Source organism: Rana temporaria, chromosome 2 (genome assembly GCF_905171775.1).
Source record: "Rana temporaria chromosome 2, aRanTem1.1, whole genome shotgun sequence".
Classification (NCBI taxonomy): Eukaryota; Metazoa; Chordata; class Amphibia; order Anura; family Ranidae; genus Rana; species Rana temporaria.
In genome coordinates, this window is record NC_053490.1 from 220,755,125 (window position 1) to 220,772,527 (window position 17,403).

The 17,403-nt window shown below is 42.4% G+C and overlaps 1 protein-coding gene across 1 annotated transcript in view; it reads left to right on the forward strand.

The window, feature by feature from the left end:
* LOC120926499 (E3 SUMO-protein ligase RanBP2-like) overlaps positions 1–17,403 on the forward strand; it is a 153,456-nt gene that overhangs the window by 131,598 nt on the left and 4,455 nt on the right. The window contains exons 24-27 of the mRNA XM_040336469.1: positions 6,758–6,911; positions 9,686–9,778; positions 12,634–12,779; positions 15,227–15,500. Of these exons, the coding sequence (XP_040192403.1) occupies positions 6,758–6,911; positions 9,686–9,778; positions 12,634–12,779; positions 15,227–15,500 (667 nt within the window). The remainder of the gene's footprint in view (positions 1–6,757; positions 6,912–9,685; positions 9,779–12,633; positions 12,780–15,226; positions 15,501–17,403) is intronic.

Below are 17,403 nucleotides of genomic sequence, written 5' to 3' on the forward strand. Positions count from 1 at the left end.
TGCTATAACCATTATAACCAGAAATCCCATTCCACTAGATTATATAGTTTACCCTCAGAGCGTGCCCACCATACAACTCAATAGGGCCAACTGGGCAATCACACTAACCAGTGGGTCTGCAATCTTAATCTCGGTGACACAGATTTTAAAGCAGTAATCTGTCCAATACCAAATCCACTGGAGAGAGCCCAGGGGCATCTATTTTTGGGGACTATAGTTTGGTAAACTTGCCAGGGTTTCCATGTTTGAACAGAAATTTCTGTCACCAGAATGTGATAGTTTACTCTGCTATAGTCTGTGCGTAGAGGGCAATAAATGACACCATGAAACTACATGATCACTTCTTATGCTATTAAAAACACAAGGGGGGGTATTTACGAAAGGCAAAGCCATTTTACACTACAAGTACACTTTGAAGTGCAGTCGCTGTAGATGTGGGGGTCATGCAAGAAAAATAAACATTTTAGCTTGCACATAATTGGATGATAAAATCAGCAGAGCTTCCCCTCATTTCAGATCGACTGTTTGACAATACAAATTTTCTCAGGCCAAATTTGCAGATCCTCCAGTAACTATTCGCCCACTGCGGTTTAATTTCCAATGCTTTGGGATTAGGCTTTTTGCTGCATTCAATAAATGTAGTAGCGTGTGTGTGTGTAGATGTATATTAGAGCTGCACGATTCTGGCCAAAATGAGAATCACTTTTTTTTTTTATATTTTGCTTCGAATAAAAACCACAATTCTCGTGGCGTAGCATCTTTCACATTATACCAAAAAAACGGGCTTACTTTACTGTTTTTATTACTTCATTAAAGTGTATTTTTTTTCAAAGAAATTGCCCTTGAAAGACCGCTGCACAAATACAGTGTGACCTAAAATACTGCAGCAACCGCCATTTAATTTTCTAGGGTCTCTGCTAAAAAAAATGTTTGGGGTTCTGAGTAATTTTCTAGCAAAACATATTGATTTTTAACTTGTAAGCAACAAGTGTCAGAAAAAAACTTTTGGTCTGTAAAATGAGGTCAGTTTAACCACTTAAACTAAAGTTCATTCCTTTGATCTGAAAGAACCAAGTGTTAAAATGTTTCTCTGTCTTCACCTAAACGATATTGTGATAAACTTGCCAGGCTGTCTTTTTTTTTTTTTGGACAGCTGTTAGCAGAGAACTCCCTGTCCTGTGTTAAGATCGAGAGTGTTAGAATGGCGATCTCAATTCTTTAACAAGTGTGTGTGTGTGTGTGTATGTGTGTGTATATATATATATATATATATATATATATATATATATATATATATATATATATATATATATATATATATATTTTTATATAGTGTGTGTGTGTGTGTGTGTGTGTGTGTATATATAATATATTCCTTTCATGTGACAACACTGAAAAAATGACACTTTGCTACAATGTAAAGTACTGAGTGTAAAGCTTGTATTACAGTGTAAATTTGCTGTCCCCTCAAAATAACACATTTAATGTCTAAACCGCTGACAACAAAGGTGAGTACACCCCTAAGTGAAAATGTTGAAACTGGGCCCAATTAGCCATTTTCCCTCCCCGGTGTCATGTGACCTGTTAGTGTTACAAGGTCTCAGGTGTGAATGGGGAGCAGGTGTGGTAAATTTGATATCCCTCTCTCTCATACTGGTCATGGGAAGTTCAACATGGCACCTCATGACAAAGAACTCGGAGGATCTAAAAAAAAAAAAGAATTGTTGCTCTACGTAAAGGTGGTCTAGGCTATAAGAAGGTTGCAAAGACCCTGAAACTGAGCTTAAAAATGGTGGCCAAGACCATATAGCGGTTTAACAGGACAGGTTCCACTCAGAACAGGCCCTGCCATGGTCGACCAAAGAAGTTGAGTGTACGTGCTCAGCGTCATATCCAGAGGTAGTCTGTGGTAAATGGACATATGAGTGCTGCCAGCATTGCTGCAGAGGTTGAAGGGATGGGGGGGGGGGGGGGGGGGGGGTTGTCAGCCTGTCAGTGCTCAGACCATACACCGCTCACTGCCTCAAATTGGTCTCAGAAGGAAACCTAAAAAAATATGCACAAGAAAGCCCACAGTTTGCTGAAGACAAGCAGACTTAATACATTGATTACTGGAACCATGTCCAAGATAAACTTATTTGGTTCAGATGGTGTCAAGTGTGTGTGTGGCAGAAACCAGGTGAGGGAGTGCAAAGAAAAGTGTCATGCCTACAGTCAAGCATGGTGGTGGGAGTGTCATGGTCTGGGGCTGCATGAGTGCTGCTGGCACTGGGGAGCTACAGTTCATTGAGAGAACCATGAATGCCAACATGTACTGTGACATACTGAAGCAGAGCATGATACCCTCACTTCGGAGACTCAGCCGCAGGGCAGTATTCCAACATAATGACCCCCAAACACCTCCAAGAGGACCACTGCCTTGCTAAAGAAGCTGAGGGTGAAGGTGATGGACTGGCCAATCATGTCTCCAGACCTAAACCCTATTGAGCATCTGTGGGGCATCCTCAAACGGAAGGTGGAGGAGCGCAAGGTCTCTAACATCCACCATCTCTGTCCCTACTTCATTAAATCTCTAACATAACAGGAGGTCTACTGGTCCCATTTATTTAGATGCACCAGGATATAGTACCCACCTGGTCAACAGTTTATAGTTACTCTCTGCCATAGTTTATTAAGGATGAATGAACTAGTTTAAATTGACCTGGTTTCATCTGGAGTCACACTGTTCTAGTTCTCCCTCCCCATTTGACTACATATGTTAGACTGTATGGTCAAAAGCAAGCAGGAGTTTTTATAAAATTGAGATGCAGTAGATGGGACTAGTAGCATGAACAAATAAATTTTCTATTGGTTAGAAGTCCTCCTATACAGATCAGTGGTTTGTCTTGATTGCATCTCTAGAAATCCAGTCGGGAAATGCCCCATTTTGTTCTAAAATCTTGTAGGCCAAGAATAGATGTACCTGACAACATATGATGATGCGTGAGTGTATCCTCTGTTTTCCAGTGATGCATGCTTACCTGTCTAACCCTGGTGTTCATGTCAGGGTTATCAATTAGCTATCAAAGTTGAGTTTGTCACCCATTTATTTGCCACAATGTATCCCACACCTTAAGAGTATACCAAGGTAATAGAGCTGTTGATGTGGCATGCTATTTAGACCAGGGGTAGGCAACCTTGGCGATCTACCAGAACAACATGGTAGAAGTCGAAGATCACCAGGCACAGTGTCCCCTCCTCACACCTGATTTAAACCTCCAATTGCCGTACTACCATGTCACAATCCTGTGCTTTGCACTGCAATCATGGGTTTAAATCGGGTGGTGAGGAAGAAACATTGCCTCCTCGCCGCCTATCAAACACTTGGATTGTTTTTCATAGGGGTCCTCCGAGTCCTGCTTTTGCGTGTATGCACACAGAAAGCCGGACTCGCCCCTTGTATTTGATTGACAGCAGTGGGAGCCAATGGCTGCGCTGCTATTAATCTATCCAATCCGGACGAGACACCAACTACGATCGTTGGAGCGAGAACAATCATTCTAGACCTCCTCTGTAACTCAAAACCGGTAACCTGTAGATGTTTTTTTAAACGTTGCCTATAGAGATAGGGTCAAAGTTTGTTGCCATTCCATGAGTGGGTGCAATTTTGAAGCATGACATGTTGTGGGTATCAATTTAAATACAGTGTGACATAAAGTATTGCAACGACCGCCATTTTATTCTCTAGGGCAGGCATGTCCAAAGTCCGACCCGCATTCCGGTTTCGGACGGCCCGCCTGGTAATTTTGATATATATATATCTTTTGTGGCCCCCAACTAATCCCCGAGCCACAAAAGATATAAATGCTTGCTGCCTTGGAGGAGACGGGACAAGTGCCGTACAGGATACAGGAGTATTTCCTGTTTACACGGCATCCTTTGTAAAAGGAAGTCCCGTCTCCTGTGATGCCATTGGACGATTGTTCTGTCCATCACAGGAGGTAGCCTAGAAAACAGAAGTTTCTCCTGTATGTCTGTCGGTGCTCGTCCCGCCCCCTCCCTGTTTCCTCAAGGCTGCAGATGGACATGAATCAGGCTGCACTGACGAATGGCGAGTTTGCATTCATGGCAATGTGGTTGGTGCTGCATTCATGGCAATGGAGTGGGTGCTGCTTTAATGGCAATGGAGTGTGGCATTCATGGCATATACGGTGGGTGCTGCATTTGTGGCACTTGTGAGGCTGCAGATGGGCACTGACCCTTATTTTGCTTCACAGTTCTTCATTTAAAATGTAAGCTTTCTTCCTGAAACTTCCTTTTTTTAAAGTAAGGTGCGTGTTTTAAGCCGATTAAATATGGTACATCCAAATAACACGCCTAAGCTCATCTCTTCACCACACACAGCCACAAAGGCAAGAGAATTATTGTTAGGCGGTGTATTAGTGCTTGAACGAACACACTTGGAACAAATTGTAATGGCTTAAAAAATGTCAAGCAAAATGGTCGTTCCTCAAGCATGTTCACTTCATCAAATCTGGCCCTTTTTGAAAAAAGTTTGCACACCCCTGCTCTAAAAAAAAAAATCTGTTTGGAGGTACTAAGTAATTTTCTAGCAAAAAAAAAAAATGATTTTAATTTATAAACAACAAGTTTGAAAAATAGGCCTGGTCCTTAGGTGGTAAAGTGATATTTAAAGCCAGGTATCATTTGGTACAGCGTTGAGCTCATTGGAGTCTTCACTTCATGTACACTTCTATTTAAAACTAGCTTACATGCAGCTGCCCAAGCAATACACAGGGAGAGACCCAGAACCGCCGATTTGGGAGCCGCTTCAATCACCACTTTGGAGGAGAGTTGTGGCTTTTGGTTCTGTGTGTTGCTCTGCCCAAGTGTGCGTCATTGGAAGTGGCTGCATGTAAAAGTGTAGTCCTAAACAGGAGCGCACACAAAGTGGAGACTACATTGAGATGCCAAAGGTTCCAGCAGGTATAGATCCACATCCACAAAACTGATGTCGGCCAGCAAAGCAGGGGCACAGTTAACATGACAAGAAAGGAGAAAAATTGAGATTTGGAGATTAAAGGATAAATTTGCTTTTTAACCACTTTAGTGCCACGCTATAGCTGAAAGACAGCTACAACACGGCTCTCTAGTTCTGGGTGGTCGTCCATAGATGTCCTCCCATAACAGCACCCCCTGGTGCGCATTCAGTGACGGCTATGTCCCTTTGGACCCAGCTGATGACGGTAAAGGGCCAGTCATAGTGGTTCTTTACCTTGTGATCAGCGGTGCCCAATTGCAGCTCATGTAACCAGACTTGACGGTTATCGGCAGTTTTTTCCTCTGACAGGAGAGCTGATAACCAGCTAGACCAGGGATATGCAATTAGCGGACCTCCAGCTGTTGCAGAACTACAAGTCCCATGAGGCATAGCAAGACTGACAGCCACAAGCATGACACAGAGGCAGAGGCATGATGGAACTTGTAGTTTTGCAACAGCTGGAGGTCCGCTAATTGCATATCCCTGAGCTAGACTGTCTGTCAGTACATTATTTACACTAATAGCCATGGTACTGATCAACAGTGCCTGTCGGTGCAGCTTATCAGGGCCCATACATTTTTTTATTTTATTTTTTTTATGTTGGTAGTGTTGCATGAGTACACAATTGTCATTCAAAGTGCGACAGCACTGAAAGCTGAAAATTGGCCTGGACAGGAAGGGGGTGAAGGGCCAGGTGTTGAAGTGGTTTAAAAAAAAAAAATGCAGTTTGAGTCTCTAAAGCATTGCCATGCAGGACTCCTACACACTGGCAGAAAGAATCCATGAACTACCACAGGGCTCAGCAGCGCCGTGGTAGTTTCATTAAGAACTGTGAATTAATGATTTATTTTAATTCTGACAGCAAGTGGAGGGAGAAAATTCCCTGCTCGCTGTCAACAGGGGAATCGGGGGCCAGTGCTATGGGTGTAATATGTTACGAAAGTTGAACTTATCCTTTAACCTCTAAGGACAGAGTAGATAAGCCATTACTTAAAGCGGAGGTCCCACGAAAAAAAAATATTAAAAGCCAGTAGCTACAAATACTGCAGCTGACTTTTAACAAATGGACACCTAACCTGTCCAGGGTGCCCACCATGTCAGCAGCTGAAGCCAAGCAATCGCTCGTCTATTGGCTGCCCCCGCCGTCATCCTCGGTGAGGGAATCGGGAAGTGAAACGTTGCGGCTTCACTGCCCGGTTCCCTACTGCGCATTTGCGAGTCGGGCGGCGCATCTTCACTGGTCCCCGCTGTTTCCTGGGACTTGTGTGTTTCCCAGTAGACAGCGGGGGTGATGCCAAGGGACGTGACTCCCACGGGAGTCTATTCCTGGAAGTGGGTGCAAATACTTGTCTTGGGTATCTGCACCCCCCTCCCTCCTGAAAGGTGCCAAATGTGACACCGGGGGGGGGGTTCTGAAAAGCGGAGGTTCACTTTTTGTGTAGACCTCCGCTTTAACACGCTTCATTGCTGCTTAACTGCTCAGGTAAGTAATTGGCCAACTACTAGACTTGTCTATGTAATGTGCATGTGCTGAAAAAGCAGTATTGTGACCTGTTACTGAAAGTTGTATCGTGTTCATGTCGCTTTTTATATTTTATTGTTGATGTGTTTATGAAAATAGTTTGTTATATAGGAACTGATTAGGTAGAATAGAGGCAAATATGTGTGTATGTGATTTTTTTTTTTTTTGTGACCTCAAGCATTTGTAATATAAGGATTGTATCAAAATATTTTCAGGAATCTAAGAAAACAGAAGAGGGTAATGAAACTGATCAGATCTCCATTTCATCATTCACAATTCCTGAAGCTCTAGTCTCCACTACTGAATCAGCCCAGGAGCCTGTAGACCTTTCAAAGACAGAACTTGCACAACCTGGTTCTGACAGCCAAGGTAACTTTAAAATTACAGATAAAACTAATCTTTTGCAAAAACTATTGCAGCTGCTTATCCGTGTCTCTTCCATTTATGAAGGTAGGCCATGTCAAAGTTAGGTACTGAGTGATGGCCTCTTTGTAACCTACATCACATCACGTAGTCTTACTAAAGATAATTAGTGTTGTACCAAACATGATATGAAAATGCTTCACTTTAAGCACTGTATAGACTTGAGGGCAAACCGTAAACCCGTTGCATAAAAAGGTGATGAGAAGTCCTGTCTGCAGACTATGCTTTAGTGGTTGTAAGAGAAATCTGAAGTTTTTTGTTTTTTTCTGTTCTAGAAAATCATACCAGGCTTCATGATTTTCATCTTTCACCAGATAGCCTGTGTCTTTTATATAGAAAAAATAAAGATTCTATTCTCCATTGTTACATGGGCAATTCTTGAATGCCCCCTTTTGGTATCGGCTGTTTTTGTCATTTGACCGAATGACAAAAACAGTGTTCGGCCAATGATTTTCAGCAGCTGAAATTTCGGTGCACCACTAGTTTGAAGTATATTTAAATCAAAAGCTTTTATTTCTTGTCTTTTAAGGGACACAAGCATTTAAAACAGTCGGGTGGCTATGACTAAAGACGAACGTCTGAAACGCGTAGGCTGTTTTTACAGCATTTTATGTTTACTTGTAGAAATATAAAGAAATACCATATTTTAGATTTTATCCTGAGTGCCGACCATCCCTTTCCTTGCTCAACAATCTGCCGCAAAGATTAAAATCCTTGCAATGGTACAGTACATGACCTAGAGAGCACCGTTTTGGTAAGTCTTCCCTGACTTTAGCCCTTGGGCCCTGTCTAGAGCTCCAATGCACCCTTTCCTAACCCTTCCACGTCTGCAGTTCGCCAACTTGTTACAGGTCTTAAAGGTGTCTAGTATGCCCTCCCTTCTCTAGATCTTGACGTTGGTGTGGGGTGACTTTATTGTAATGGAAAAGGTTGCAATTCCCAGTCCCAAAGTTTCTTGATTTACCTTGCTTGTCACCTAACTTCCATAGCAGCTTTTTCATTTGCTTATCTTGCTCAGCCTTCCTGATATCCAACCATCCTTCCGTTGGATGACCCCCCCATACCCCTGCTTTGTAATCATTGGTATAACTATCTCACCTAGTGATCTCTTAGGGAATCTCCTCCTGAGCTCCCTACTTGTCTTTCTTTATACTTTTTATTTTTTATCAGGTCCTGCTTATAGCATTTCAGTTAAGACACTGTATGTTCTGGTCGACCTTTCCACCCTCTCCTTCTCTTTTGAAACTTTGCACTCCTTGTTCAGCCTTCTACTGCAGAGGGCTTATATAGTACCTAGAGCGAACACTCTTCCTTAGGCAGAGAAACCGCTTAAATTGTCTTTCGAGTTTATCACAAAACATTGATTGCTAGGCGGCTGTTTCCACTGTCGATCCAGCAGGTAATTTTACAGTTAACAAATTGCTTTGTGCTCTATTACCCTTGTTTTTGCCTGTGGCCCTTTTGGTTTTTAGCTGTGTTGTTGCCCACCCTTTGATTATTTCTTGGGGGTTACCCATACATTCTAAATAGATTCCTGTGTCCTATACAATAAAGAGAAATTTTGACGCATCTGTAAATTCTTTATCTTGGCGTACAGAATACATGGCCATCCCCTTGCTTCTCTGATCTCCTTAGGCCTCATGTACACTGCTGCTGGTAAACGGACATTTAGGAGCAGTTGGGCATTTTTTTCAACTTCTCCTGAACTTTGTTATCTTATCAGTACATGTACACATTGTCGTTTACAGTCATTTCTAAGTAGTTGAGTTTAGAGGCTTTTTTTGGAATGCCAAAAAAGGGTTCAGAAGCCGAGTCTAGAGGCATTTCAAGCGTTAAGGCCCCTTTTACACTGGGGTGGGAGGTGCGGTGTAGCGCCGCTATGCCATCGGAATTGCCGCAGTATGCGGCTGCAAAAAAGGGTTAATATCTCCTGCAATGCGCCTCTGTAGAGGCCCATTGCTGGCGGTATAGCCGTGGTGTCCCATTGTTTTCAATGGGAATAAGCGGTAAACACACTGCTCCTCTCACCGCTCCAAAGATGCTGCTAGCAGGACTTTTGGAGCGGTCCCGCCAGCGCATCGCCTCAGTGTGAAAGCATGTTTTTTAAAGAAACTCTTCTAAATGCAGCATGTAAACGCGGCAAAACGGACGTTTCAAATGTTGGTTACGATCTGTCAAGTTAAATTGTTCAGGAGAGGTTGTAAAAATTTTCAGTGTACATGAAGCCTTATTGTTTGCTAACAAATCTAGAGCCTCATGGCTTTGGCTGATTTGTAGTGGGATGTTAGTGGGAGGATCCAGGAAAGCTTTTGCCAGTGTCCAATCAGCTGAAGCTATATATAACCTGTAGTCTTTAACTCTTTCTGTGTCTGTACTGTACTCCATGATATGGAATTTACAGATCTGCCAAATGTCCTCCTTTTTAGACTTCCAGTAAAATCTTTTCCTTAGAACCATACAGGTCCCACCAGTGTGTGTGTGTTTTTTTTTTTTTTTGCTTGCCAATTCTTGCTATTGCTTTCTAGCAAAACTGAGGCTAGCTGGGTAGAGGAGGGTTTTTACAGGGCTGGTTTAGAATTGTTTGCCTGTGTCCCAGCCTCCTATAGTCGGCATTATCCATTTCTGAATTCCTGTGGCAAGTACAAAAATCTTATTTTATTGTTTTGGCTAGGGAAGTGTGTGTTTTGTTTGTTTATAAATCTACTATTTTGTGCTTTCAGAAATCAACTTTACCTTTGGCCTAACCCGTGATTCTGGACTTTCATTTGCTGACTTGACGACAGATAATGGGGATTTTGCTTTTGGATCTAAAGGTATGTTACAATGTTTTCTAGATTTTGCTGATTTTTTTTTAAGTATTGATTGCATATCTTGTACACAGATCCTGCATTTCTGAACTGTCTTCAGCCCTGAGACTTTTTTAAAGAGGGGAAAAAAAAGCTAGTTGCCTGGTTGTTCCAACTGACCTAGAACAGACATGCAACTACTTGGCACTCCTATTCTGTATACATGTTCTCAGTCTGTGACTGAGAAGATATTTAAAGTCAGACAATTTACATGAGACTGGGCATTTGGCAATTTTAGAAACATTAAAGCTTTGGCATCTCCCATTAAGGTTTACTTTAAAAGTGGTTGTAAACCTCAGACATGAAATATGAGCATAGCATATCCCTCTATAGTGTGTACTTGTCTCAATCCAGAGCACTGTAATTTCTGTCTGCTGTCTCATTACTCTGAGTCACTGCTGACACATTTTCCTGACTGCAATGCTGTGAACTAGTATTGATATACAGTTTTATAAGAATATGTGCATCAATCCTCAGTGCAAATATGCAGTAGATAAAGTGGAAGACTAAATATGAAACTAAATATAAACCAAGATACAAATTGCATAAGTGATTAGGGGAACCACTCCCCTTAAAGTGCTAGTTGAACTAATAAACCGTAATGATGAGAAATAAGTACATTACTCAGTGATGAATTTAAACAGTGGGAAAAATTAATAACCCCGTTAAAAATAACATATGCAAAAAATAAGATATTGGCAGAAATCGGTCCATGCGATATTGCTTGAAGATGTCCAAAGACAAGCAAAGTTGCATACACCTAAAACCAACAAAGTTCCACAATGAATTGTGCTCGCTGTGGCAGGTTAGGCAGGTGACTCACCAGCGCCTTAAACCCCTACAAAGGTATGTTGCATATAAACTCAGATCCTGAAGCCTTTTAACGATTGCTTCTCCAAATTGCAGCGTCTGCAGGCTCTTCAGTGTCTCTGGTTGGATATCAAGTGACATCTAAGTATTCAGGCAATTGCAGATACACTCAATATGCTCCTCATAAGAAAAAGATAATGGCTCCCATAGTGTACTATCAAAAACAATGTTTTTATTTAAAAAGTTAATAGTTAAAAAATGATTGGTTAAAAACAGTTTCATACAGCTTCGATGTAAGTCCTGGCTAAACATTAGCTGGTTGGATGGCAGAGTGAACCAGAGTCGGGGGTTAGCAGCGTGCGTTCCAACTGCGTTCCACCCGACCAACTCTAGTATTGTGCGTGGCTCCTCCTTCACGTTTCATCATGGACGTCATCTGAGGCATGACATAAGGGTTAATTGTATCACACTGCTTTTTTTTTTAAAAGCTGGTCATGGTAACGTTACTAGCAGTATAGCACATCACTTTTTTTTCTGAATACACGACCCCATCCAGCACTTCTGTCCACATAGCCATAAAACCAGAGACCTGATGGATCACTCTTCAGTCCATAGGTAGCGCCATTTACCCCAACATCTCTGCCTTTTTACATATTCAGAGCTCTTCTGTAGGAAGCTCATTAGGGGAGGCTGCAACCTTTTATATTTATCCTAAGCACGGATTTCCAACCTCTTTAACGTTTTCCTGACGCCAAGAGATAAAAATGTGGTGGGACAAAGATCCGCACACAGCCTGTCATTGACAGCCTAATTAACCACTTTAGCTCCGGACCATTTGGCAGGCAAATGACCAGGCCATGTTTTGCGATTTGGCACTACGTCGCTTTAACTGACAATTGCGCGGTCGTGCGACGTGGTTCCCAAACAAAATTGTCCCACAAATAGAGCTTTCTTTTGGTATTTGATCACCTCTGCGGTTTTTATTTTTTGCGCTATAAACAAGTGACAATTTTGAAAACCTTCAATATTTTTCACTTATTGCTATAATATCCCCAAAACATGTATTAAAAAAAATGAATTTTTTCCTCCGTTTAGACCGATACATAATCTTCTACATATTTTTGGTAAAAAAAAAATCACAATAAGCATTTGGTTTGTGCAAAAGTTATAGTATCTACAAAAATAGGGGATAGTTTTCTGGCATTTCGATTTTTTTTTTTTATAGATTTTTTTTTTCCCATGACTGCGACATTATGGCGGACATATCGGACACATTTGACGCTTTTTTGGGACAATGCACATTTATACAGCAATCGGTGCTATAAAAATGCATTGATTACTGTATAAATGTGACTGGCAGTGAATGGGGGTTAAGTGTGTCCTAAAGAGTGATTCTAACTGTTAGGGGTCGTGGCTTCGAGTGATACGTCACCGATCACTGCTCCCGATGAGAGGGAACATACAATCGGTGTCACTAGGCAGAATGCTTGTTTACATTAGCCTCTCCTTGTTCTGCAGCTCTGTGACCCGATCGTGGGACACTGGCGGACATGGAGTCCGCGGGCATGGTAGCCGAGCTTGCGGCAGGGGCACGCGCCCGCACAGTGGGAAATTCAAAGTGATGTAAATATACGGCACTTTGCCCAGCCGTGCCATTCTGCCCAACGTATATAGTGAGTCGATTGTTAACTGTGTTAAGCGCTAAAGTGTGTAAATTCGGCTCTCTGCCCCCTGTTTTCTGACAGCTCAGACAAGCTTTAGAAGTTCTGCCCTTTGAACGGATGTAGAGAGGAGAAGATTGCGCATAAACGGGTAACTTTTGTAGGAGGATTTGGTTCCTCTAACACCTGAGGCCAGTCATTTCACTTTGTGTATGTAAGGGTTTGCAATCACTCTAAACTAACTACAGACCACTATCTAGTATGTTGGCTAGGCAAAAGTTTTCATAAAAGATGCCGGTGCTTTAGTGGTGGTCTTTCTTTTGCTAATAATTAACTGTATTACTCTCACAGATTCAAACTTCCAGTGGGCTAACACTGGGGCTGTCCTGTTTGGCTCTATGGCATCAACCCGAAAAACAGAAAAGGGAGGCGACAACGATGAGGAGGTGGTTCACAATGATGATGTGCACTTTGAGCCTATTGTATCGTTGCCTGAGGTAATTTTTTTTTGGCCAAATTCTTGCCTAGCTTTTATTTCTACGCCCTTCCCTTCCTGCAGCGTACTGATTTTCGATCTGTGGAACTCACCCTCTCCCCCCCCCCCCCCCCCTCTCTCTCTCTCTCTCTCTCCCTCTCCCCCTCTCCCCCTCTCCCCCTCTCCCCCTCTCTCCCTCTCTCCCTCTCTCCCCCTCTCCCCCTCTCCCCCTCTCCCCCTCTCTTCTCCTCTCTCCCTCTCCCCCTCTCCCCCTCTCTTCTCCTCTCTCCCTCTCCCCCTCTCTTCTCCTCTCTCCCTCTCCCCCTCTCTTCTCCTCTCTCCCTCTCCCCCTCTCTTCTCCTCTCTCCCTCTCCCCCTCTCTTCTCCTCTCTCCCTCTCCCCCTCTCTTCTCCTCTCTCCCTCTCCCCCTCTCTTCTCCTCTCTCCCTCTCCCCCTCTCTTCTCCTCTCTCCTCTCTCCTCTCTCCTCTCTCCTCCTCCTCCCCCCTTCCTCGGTTTCGGTCAAATTTGGTTAATTAGTAACTTTTTTTTCTACCTCGCTGATGAGGTGGCACTGGTGGCGTTTCATTGTAATCAGGGCACAAATGATCATTGCCCTGATTACTTCTCTTTTGGTTTCCTGCAAGGAGAGACGATTATCGGCACTTCTGCACTTCAGCATTTACATGGGACTGGCTGTGATTGAACACAGCCGATCACATGGTTAAAGAGCCGCGTCCACCCAGAACGAGAGCCGCACCATCTCCATTTGATGGTGGATGGGCGGCAGCTGGTTAAAGTGCCTTTGATTAACCACAAATAAAGGTCAGCTGTTCTAGTAGGTCTTACCTGATATTTTCTTAGTCGCATCCTACAGCAAAAGCGCTTCCAAAGCATCAGAGGGGTCTCGTTAAAAGGTATTAGTCAGGAGAAGGGTACAAAAGAATTTCCAAGGCATTATATGAGCCATGGAACACAGTGAAGACCATCATCAAGTGGAGAAAATATGGCACAACAGTGACGTAACCAAGAACTGAACGTCCCTCCAAAATGTATGAAGACGAGAAGAAAACTGGTCAGGGAGGCTGCCAAGAGGCCTACAGCAACATTAAGGGAGCTGCAGGAATATCTGGCAAGTACTGGCTGTGTGGTACATGTGACAACAATCTCCCGTTTTCTTCATATGTCTGGGCTATGGGGTTGAGTGGCAAGATGAAAGCCTTTTCTTACGAAGAAAAACATCCAAGCCCAGCTAGATTTTGCAAAAACACATCTGAAGTCTCCCGAAAGCATGTGGGAATATGTGTCATGGTCTGATGAAACCAAGGTAGAACTTTTTCCAAAAGATATGTTTGGTGAAAAAACACTGCACATAACCAAAATAACACCATACCCACCGTGAAGCATGGTGGTATGAGCATCGTGCTTTGGGACTGTTTTTCTTCATCTGAAACAGGGGCCTTAGTCAAGGTAGAGGGAATTATGAACAGTTCCAAATACCAGTCAATATTGGCACAAAACCTTCAGGCTTCTGCTAGAAAGCTGAACATGAAACTTTCTTTCTGCATGACAACGATCCAAAGCATACATCCATATCAACAAAAGAATGTCTTCACCAGAAGAAGATTTTAAGGCCCAGCCAGAGCTCAGATCTGAATCCGATTTGAAAATCTGTGGGGTGATCTGATGAGGGCTGTGCACACGAGATGCCCTCGCAATCTGACAGATTTGGAGTGTTTTTGCAAAGAGTGGGCAAATAACCCAAGTCAAGATGTTCCATGCCAATAGACTCATTCCCAAAAAGACTGAGTGCTGTAATAAAATCAAAAGGTGCATCAACAAAGTATTCGTTTAAGGCCCCTTTCGTGCTGTGAGTCATGTGATTTTTTTTTTTTTTTTTTGCAGCCACGAGTTCAGGGAATGCCTGTGTAAACTTGAGGTCTATGGACCTCAACTAACATCAAAGTCGGGTCAAAGTAGTACAGGGACTACTTTGAAGTCGCACAAATATGAATGTTTATCATTGGAAATCATGGGGTACCACTTGTCATGCGACTCTAATGTCCAAAGTCGCAGGAAAAGTCGAAAAGTCCCACTAGTGCAGTGTTTCTCAATTTTTTCAGGATTTTTTCAGGATTTCCCTCAGATGAAAAGGCTGTGGTGATTACTAAGGCAGTGAAACTGATCAAATCACCTGTGCAAAATAATGGAAATCCTGAAAACCTGACCTGTTGGGGGGGGCCTGAGGACTGGAATTGAGAAACACTGCACTAGTGTGAAACTAAGGGTGTTGCACAGTTATGCAACCATATTTTTTATTTTTACTTCCCTCCACCTAAAAGATTTCAGTTTGCTGTGTACAGTTTATAGGTCACATTTAAGGTGGAAAGTTCTGACATTTTAACAGGGGTGTGTAGACTTACTATATTTACTGTATCTCAAATTTAACGTGAAACTTAATGTATGGTTAGGTGGAGGTCAAGTCTGGAGAAGAAGATGAGGAAATACTTTTCAAAGAGAGAGCAAAGCTGTACCGTTGGGACAGAGATGCCAATCAGTGGAAGGAACGAGGAGTAGGAGAGATTAAAATCCTTTACCATCAGGAAAGAAAATATTACCGCATATTGATGAGACGAGAGCAAGTATTTAAAGTGTGCGCAAACCACGTTATATCAAAAGATATGAAACTGGCTCCTTTAAATACATCCCTGAATTCATTTGTTTGGATAGCTAATGATTATTCTGGTAAGTGCCATTTTTCTTGTTATATTCAGATGTTTATTAACAATAGCCAGGTTTATCACTGGAGTTTTCAGTTAAACCAGGGTTTGACAAATTTGCTTGGAATCTAGGAGCCAGCTAAAAATGTGCATATGTAAACGGTATTCAAACCACATGTGAGGTATCGCCGCGATTGTTAGAGCGAGAGCAATAATTCTAGCTCTAGACCTCCTCTTTAACTCAAAACATGCAACTTGTAGAATTTTTTAAACGTTGCCTATGGAGATTTTAAAGGGTAAAAGTTTGTCGGCATTCCACGAGTGGACGCAATTTTGAAGCGTGACATGTTGGGTATCAATTTACTCAGCGTAACATTATCTTTCACAATATAAAGAAAATTGGGATAACTTTACTGTTTTATTTTTTTTAATTAAAAAAGGTGTATTTTTTTCCCTCAAAGTGCGCTTGTAAGACCGCTGCGCAAATACGTTGTGACAAAGTATTGCAATGATCGCCATTTTTTTCTCTAGGGTGTTAGAATAAAAAAATATACATAATGTTTGGGGGTTCTAATTAGAGGGAAGGTGATGGCAGTGAAAACAGTAAAAAAAAAAACACACATTAGAACTGCTGTTTTACTTGTAATGCCAACGGCCACCACCAGATGGCGCCAGGTCACAGAAGGAAGCTTGGGTCTTCACAAGGCTGCAAAGCCGCGGCCTAAATTGCCATTCGTCGTGGGCCTGCCGCAATCGCGCGGAGGTGGGGGCGCACAGAGACACAGGATCCGCGGCCTCATTTACCGGCGGGCGCCAGGTCACAATTTCTTATCGCAATTGCGACCGGGCGCCCGGATTTTGTCGAGCCCTGAGTTAAACATTGGGAAAGTAGAAATGTCATCCTATTGTAAAGATGTTCAGCTTTTTACTGTTTATACTGAGGTTAGCCCTTGGCCGTCTGCTTCTTATACATTCTTCTCTAATAGATAAATGCTGTACTGCAGCATGATAAAATGTTAGGCCTCATGCACACTGGATGTTTTTACAACAGCTGTTTTTGTCAGTAGACATTTTTTCTACAGTCATTAAACTCTCCATGTTATCCTATGTGTCCTTGCACACATAGGCTGTTATCAACCGTTTTGAGCTGTAAAAAAAAAAAAGTGGGTTCTGAGACTTTTTTCAGCTGTAAAAATGCTCTAACGCTGATCAATGTCGATGAACGCTCAAAAACGTCGCTCACAAGCGTTAACATTTTTGATTCCATTAAAAAAAATTCTTTAAGAAGACGCTAATGCGGAAAAAAGCTAATAAATGCTTAAAACCACTATTGCAAAAAAGTTGAAAACTCACTGCAAAGCTACTGGCGTTTTTATAACGTTAGTTTACTGTCCAGTGTACATGAGGCCTTAATGTCAGAAATGTAAGGCTTTTGGAGTCTAACATTATTGTGATACTCTACTTTGAATACTTTCTTTAAAGCCGAACTTCAGACATTTTTTCATCTATTAAATCTTCTGCCCTTGTTTTAACTTTGGATAGTAAAACATTTTTTGTCTGTCAGTAAATTCCTTATACAGCCCACTTCCTGTTTCTTGTCTGGTAAAAAACCTAGGCTTATGACATCATGAACTGACAGCTGCAGAGCTAGAGGTGTGCCTGTGTGTAAATCCAGGAAGTGAACAGGCGGCAGTTTCAGCTGCCCACAGTTAAAATGGTTGCAGCCAAACGCTGCGGAGGGAGATTTCTGCAGCATATTTGGAAAGTACAGAATCGCAGTATATATATAATATGCTAAGTGGTTGGCGGGAAGCTTCAGAATGGCAAAGATGTTTCATTACAAATTGTGAACAGACTGCAGTTCCTCTTTAACCACCTCCCACCCACCGTATAGACTAATGATGGCAGTGGGATGACTCTCGTTCTGT